This window comes from Cryptomeria japonica, unplaced genomic scaffold, assembly GCF_030272615.1.
Source record: "Cryptomeria japonica unplaced genomic scaffold, Sugi_1.0 HiC_scaffold_28, whole genome shotgun sequence".
NCBI lineage: Eukaryota > Viridiplantae > Streptophyta > Pinopsida > Cupressales > Cupressaceae > Cryptomeria > Cryptomeria japonica.
The window spans coordinates 62525-69974 of NW_026728850.1; the positions used below are offsets into that span (position 1 = coordinate 62525).

At 37.7% G+C, this 7450-nt stretch overlaps 1 protein-coding gene across 1 annotated transcript; it reads right to left on the bottom strand.

Annotated features, from left to right (window-relative positions):
• Window positions 1–255: 255 nt before the first annotated feature.
• LOC131861587 (phospholipase A1-Igamma1, chloroplastic-like) lies at window positions 256–1569 on the bottom strand. The gene has a single exon (XM_059214937.1). The coding sequence runs from the start codon at window positions 1567–1569 to the stop codon at window positions 256–258; it is 1314 nt and encodes a 437-aa protein (XP_059070920.1).
• Window positions 1570–7450: the final 5881 nt, after the last annotated feature.

The following is a 7450-nucleotide window of genomic DNA, read 5'->3' on the forward strand; positions in this document are numbered from 1 at the left end:
GATGACACGTGATTGTTTTCTATGACAATCAAAAGCTAATTTGTATCATCCACAGCTATGAACTCCTGCATAGTTGATTTCATTTCACGCTAAAGGTTAAGCTTTGAAGTTAAATTAATTCAATAATGAATGTGACAACATGTTAAATATATACATCCAGATAAAAAGAATAATTCAATAACCAACACAGTTGTGGTGACATTGCGGCGCAGAACGTTGGACGTTGATGTCATCTGGAGTTGAGTGAGACATGAATTATTCCTCTTCTGATGGCTGCGTCCATTTGCCATCTGGACCTTTAACGAGGCCCTTGTTCTGTTCCTGCCACCATTTTGGAGGAATTTCATATTTCTCGCGCAATAAATCACAGCTCTTATTAACCAGAGCATGATCTCTTCCACTCCAAGAAAACGGCTGCTTACTTCCAACATACCCGTCCAGTAAATGCAAGTAAAGCTCTAAATTATGAAAGTAGGCAAGATTATGGGTGTGCTGAATGAATGGAGAATTGTTGTGTAAAGGAAGCTCGAAGCCAACATGAAAGTATGTCCACGGAAGCCAATGCAGCAATTTGCTGAGGCATCCCACGTTCTCGTTCATACAAACTCCGGGCACTTTGGGAACCACGTCACGCTTGTTCACAAACCTCAGCACTTTCACTCCAATCTCCTCCACCCGTTTAGCAAACGCAAGATTTCCCACCCGGGGAGAGGCAAAAGCGAAGACGGTGACGGGAATTTGATGAAAATTATGCTTGGTGCAAAGCATTTGTTTGATATCATAAGCGCTCAAGGTTGCAAGAGCAGCTCCTAAGCTGTGTCCCGTAAATGTTATGCTTAAATTGTCCATCTCTTTTTCATAAACTTGAATCAATCGTTCTATCTCTGAGACTACCAAATCTCTGGTGCTGATGTTCACAGTGGCTCCTGCAGCGCCTTGACGGTGACGGACAGTTGAAGTATAGCAGCTCAGGAATCCTCTCTCAATTAGTACTCCATCCGCGAAATGATGCTCTTGGTTTTTGCCTGTCCTCTTGCATCTATAGGATAATCTTGTAGGTACAAGAATATCTCTCAGGTCTTCTATCCATTCTTCAGCAGTCTGAGTTCCTCTCCATGCAATCACTATGTCTCGTCGTCCAAGCCTTCTTATCTCATTTGGATCCGTGCAAACTGCAATAAAACCCAACCAAACACCTTGGTCTTTTGGTTTCTCACCAAAAACTTGATTTAACAGATTAGTATTGGCGTAAACATATTTAGTGACTTGGTAGCCACTTTCAGACATGCCCATCTTATTGAACAGATCTCTTTTACTGTGATAACATGTGCCGTAGTTTTTGGAGTAGCTTTTGCCATCAAATGCGTCGTAACAAAGCTGTGCCAAATTCCCATATCTGAGAGCTTCAGCTTTCAAATTGGGCACCATGGGATCAAGCAAACCATTCCAATTATGGGCACCTTGTATATCTCTCCATACGTCACATAGCTGAGGCTGCGTTGAGTTAGTTTGGGAACTGGGTAATAATACAGCATTATCTTCAAGCTGGGGCAATGGAAATACGGCCATTGATTGACTGATAGAAATTAAGGAATCAATCAAATAATTGTGTCTGATTTCTGGGATGTCAAACAATGATCGGCCAGACAAAGCGTTCGAGGATGAATACAAGGTTTAAGACGAGCACCTTATAAATAGAAAATCACGCACTACAATAGCAGACAATCACGCACTACAATAGCAGACAAAGTAGAATTTCAATCTTCCAACCTGAACTTCTTCTTGTTGACGAGAATTGGGCATATAAGGCTTTGACTTCCCTTGTTCTTCCCGCGTTGTTGTTTTCAAACCTAACGTTCAGACACTAGATTAATACTACAGTATTTATTCAAAGACTATAATCAGAAGGTGTCAAGCTCCCCCACACAGATTGCAATATATTTTTTCAGCCGCCTTCACATCATGTATCTCGTGAATTTCCATCGCCACACTCAGATTGTCTGGCCAGGGGTTCCTAACTTTCAAATTAGCAAAACCCATGACCGCTATTTCTTTGTATCAATGCAAACTGCGCATTTTCTAACATTTTAATATTTAAAAGGAAAGATCATAAATTTGTGTGTTAAGATCTTGTTTAGGTATAAAACTGGTATCAAAAAGTTTGACAGGGATTTCCTAATTTTCTTGAATGTAAAAGTGAACATTTTTCAAAGGGGCATTTGTAACTTGGGTAAGAACAAGCTATAAATAAACCGACAGAAATGTTGTTTATGTCAAGGTGTGGAAAGTAATTAAGGATGGACTCAGATCATGCGTGGTTTTAAGATAGACACATCTCACATGACACATGATATAAAAAAGATCCTTTTCGCTCCATTTTATCTAGGTTGATGTCAAATTTTGTGATTTTATATGTTGAAATCACATATTTTGATTGTGGTGTTTTATGTTTTAAAAAACATGTCTATGTTTGGATATCTGTGTTTACATTTATTGATGAAGTATTTGAGATATTTATAAGAGAACTCCATTAATTCAGTTTTATATCTTCCTACACATCTATTATTCGTTAACCCAACTCTAGATTAGGATTTTCTAAAAAAATGTGAAAAAATATCTAACTAATTCAAGTCAAGTGTTAACCTTGTATCATTTGTCACTTTCTTTATAATTTTTAAAATCTTTGTGAGCTTAAAATCTCATGTCCTTGTGTATATAAACTAGTTTGGAGGGCTAAAATTGCAACAAGTTTTACATAGTGGGTCCAAGAATTTGCTAATTTACACAAAATTGATCGACAATTGTTAGAAAATCAATCAAACATTGTGGCTCACCTTGAATTGCGAATAATATGGCAACTATATTTGATGGGTAGAAGTGTAGATCCCTTAGGGATTTGTATTGACTTTATGGAATCATTGTATTTTTTTTCTAAGTGTATCCTTTTGCTTGTGAAATCCAATAGAGAGGTCTGTTTTAAAATCAATTTGTTGATCGATGGTCATCCCCAAACTTGCCATACTTAATACTTGCAAATGTGGTTGCAACTTTAGGTTTCCATCACCGATCATCTTGATTGCATTTTCAATCAAATAATTCATTTCCGCGGGATAGTAAATTATTCCTATAAAAATTGAAATACATATGAAAACTATTACGCAATGAATGTAAACTATAAAACTTTACCTTATGAAGCAGACATTGCAAATGAAGTTGAAACAATAATACCTATTTAACCATGTATAATTAATGTTGAAGATACAACATAGTTGTTTCCAAGATGAATTAATTTTTTGAAGTGTAATACATTTAGATAGGTTAAACATATTTTTTGAATAATACATGTCAATTTTCTTGTTTTGATGTTTTACAACAAGATAATGTCTTATGGAAGTTTACACTCTACATAATTAGAAAGAATGAATGGTGGTGAGTAAAAAGGGATACAAAATATGAGCAATATTCTATACGACTTGTAAAATGCCAATAATCTAAAAATAACATTTATTTTTACAAACATAAATATAAATGTGGATTAGAATGAGTGAATTAAAGATTTTTTAGTTATTACTAAGCTAAAAAATTATAATGAATTTATGTAAAATGGTAATAATTATTGATATAAACATATAGTTCCTATTATTGGTTTAGTTATGATTGATTAAAGCAAGATAGGCCTGGACCTCTTACATAACCACTATAAAGAAGCTACTTGAAGACAGAGGACCAGAGGAGGTCATACGGGCCCCACTAGGTAAGGTTGAAGCCAAATGAAACTTATAAAGTCTTAGAATTAAACCCTGGTGAAGAGGGAGAGTGTTCTTGGAAACCACCGACTGAGATAAGGAGGAGCAAATCCATAATTTTTTTTAAAATTTAGCTCCTATTATTGGTGTAGTAAAAATATTAGTTAGAACTTTTATTATGTGCCAACAATTGTAAGTAATTCAAATGAAATGTGGGACGTAATTTGCAATTAATTAATTATTGCTAGTAGGTATGATCACTTGTAAATACATCTATCACTAATTGTTGGAGAACAGTAATAGAAATTTAAAATAGGAAGCAACTCAAGAAAAGACCAAAAACTTGAAATATAAAAAATAAAGTTATTATATTTTATTAATGTAAGCAGCTAGAGAGGTGGGAATGGCGGGAACAACTGGAGTGACTGGTTTGAATTCGAATGGAGCAGGAGCAGGAGCGGGAAGATTGGGTGATGAAGGTTTCGGAGGCTCCCACGTGATGTAATCCATGGGAGAAACAAAACCTAAAGCTTCTGATGGCAGTCTCAACGGGTTTTGGGATGGGGACACCTTGCCGGTACCAACAAAAGAAAAAACTGACTTTACTGTTTTACCTTGTGGTGGGGAGGGTCCCAGAAAGTTTGTGGAGAATCTTAGGAAACCGGGATCTCTAGACTGCAACAGAAAATGGTCTACTTTATTTGGGTCAAACCTCAAATGCAAGGCTATTGCGCCTCTTCCCCATAAAGTGGACCTGAAGTTTGGCTCTTGTTCAATTTCTATTCCAGATTGTATCGTGGAAAAGAATATGGCTAATCTGACCCCTGTCCTGGTTGGCAAGTTTATTGGCCCTCGACCTAATATTGAAGCTGTTAGGGATTCGGTGTCTCGTAAATGGAAGGGAAAGGGTCAAATTGATGTGGTTTCCATGTCTAATGGTTTTTTCTCCTTCTCCTTTGCCTGTGAGGAGGACCTTCGATCTTTCTTAGCGGGTGGTCCCTGGATGTTAGGCAAATCATCGTTGGCTCTCAAGAAATGGGAACTAGGCTTTAACCCAAAGGAATGGGAATGTAATGAGGCCCCTATTTGGGTGCGGCTACCAAATTTTCCTATGGAGTTCTAGGGTGAAGAAATCTTTGCTGGGATTGTTGGATGCTTTGGTGAGCTCCTTTCAGTTGACCCAGTGACCTCTGCGAAGACGCGTCTAGTGTATGCTAGAATCTGTGTGAATGTTAAACAATCTGCTAATTTGCCAAAGGAGATTGGCCCCTTCTCTAAGCTGGGCAAATGGGTTTAGAAAGTCGAGTATGAATCTATTCCCTTTACTTGTTTCCATTGTAAAAAAGTTGGTCATTGGGCCAGGGAATGCCCTTCTAAGCCTATGCCTAAGAGGAGTTGGAAGAAGAAAAATGAGACAAAGGGGGTGGATTTGGTGGAGTCTCCGTCCTTAGATCCCACTCCATGTATGGATGGAATGAATAATATCCCATGTGTTCAGGTTGGTCCAGATCCAAATCCTTCAAACCTAGATCCCTTGAATGAGGGGGGGGGGATGCAGGGGGAAGTTTGAAGCCCGAGGAGATTTCTAATGGGGATAAGTCTATGACGGAGGTTCATAGGGTTAAGGATCCTTGCATCCACCTTGTTGTTGATGTTGGGAATTTATTGGATTCAAACATTACTGACGATGTGACCCAGGATGATGATAATCCAAATCTGTTTATTGAGGTAAAAACTAAGCACAAAAAAAGGAACTCCCCAAATGGTCATTTATTAACACTGGTTTCTAGTGGTGTTAAGACTAGAAACAAACAAAAGGTGGATTGTGGATCTGATTTGAGGGTAGTGGGGAGGCCTCCCAATGCGATTAGTAGAGACAACAATAGTCAGTATTCCATTGTTTATGGAGTCCAAATAACACTACAAGACATGGGGATTGGTTCCCCCCATCTAGTCAAATGAAAGTCATTTCATGGAATATTAGGGGATTGAATCATTCCCACAAACATGATCTTCTATCCAACCTAGTTAGAGATCACAAGCTAGATATATTCTTGTTCAAGAAACCAAAATGCCTGGTTGTAGAGTGGAAAAGATCAAATTGGTTATTTTTAGAGATTGTGGAACTAGTTGTGCTAATGCTAATGGGGCTTATGGTGGTACTGTCACTTTGTGCAATCCTAGATGGCTTTTGGGTAAGGTTGTCTTTACTTCTCCTAATCACATTGCCACTAGATTTACTAGTCTATCTGATGGATCATCTTGGATCATTTCTAATATCTATGGTCCAAATGGGAAAAACGCTATAAAAATGCTCGGGTCCTGTATTATTAATGCTAGAATGGCTTTCCCAAATGGGAAATGGATTCTATTGGGGGATTTTAATACCCCATTATCTAGTATGGAAAAGGCTGATGGGATGCTTGTTTTGGAAGAAAGTAGGGAGGACTTGGTGGATATGATTAACTCTCTGTGTTTGTTAGACATTAATCTCCTTGGAGCTAAATTCACTTGTTCCAACAGAAGAAGTGGGGGGGGCCTCATCCAAGTCAGACTGGACAGAGGTATTATTTCTCCTGAGTGGATTCATAATGCTTCTTGTAGATTAAATGTGTTGTCCAGAATTGGGTCTAATCATTTCCCGATTTTTCTGATTATATCCCCTTTAACTGGGAGGAAGGCCTTCCCCTTAAGGTTTGAGAAGATGTGGCTTTTAGCTCTGGATATTTATGACAATATTTCTAAATGGTGGAATGTTGACATTCAGGGAACTGCAATGTTTAGAGTGGCTAATAAACTAGCCAATATTATTTCCAATATCCAACTTTGGAATAAAGTTTCCTTCAGCAATATTTTTTAGATAAAAGAAAACCTTAAGAAAGATTTGGATGATGTACAGTCTCAGATTCAAGATGTGGGGTATGATCCTATGGTTATGGATAAAGAAGTTGAGTTACTTACCAAGATTCATGATATCATCTCTAAGGAGGAGGAATTCTGGAATCAAAGGTCCAAAGATTTATGGCTCAAATCTGGTCACAAAAACATGAAGTTTTTTCATATGACTATCCTCAAACATAGGGCCTCAAACAAAATCAATAAAATTTTAGTGGATCATGGCTGGATTGATAAGCATGAGGAGTTAAACTAGGAAGCCATTATATATTTTTCCACTCTTCTTTCGGATGATGGCTGTCAGGATGTTAATGCTCAAGATGAGATCCTGTCGAAGTTTAGATGTACTGTTTCCCAAGACATGAATAAGGAGCTAACCATAATCCCATCTCATGATGAGGTTAGAGCTGCAGACTTTTCCTGTGAAGGTAATAAAGTTCTTGGCCCTGACGGTTTCCCTATGTTTTTCAAACTTTTTGGCAGATTATTGGTTCGAATGTTGTGGATGCTGCTAGAGAGTTCTTTGGTTCCTGATCTCTTCTTAAGGAACTAAATGCTACCTTTTTTTGTCCTGATCCCTAAGAAACCCGATGCCTATTCCTTTCAGGACTTTAGACCCATTAGTTTATGTAACTCGATCTATAAAATCTTTACCAAGATCATTGTGTTTAGGCTTAAAAATTTGCTGCATTCTTTGATTTCGAAGCATCAGAATGGTTTCGTACCTGGTAGACAGATTTTGGATTCTATTATTGTTGTCCATGAGAATATCCATTCTTTAAGAAATCGGGCTTCTTGTTGAAGTTGGA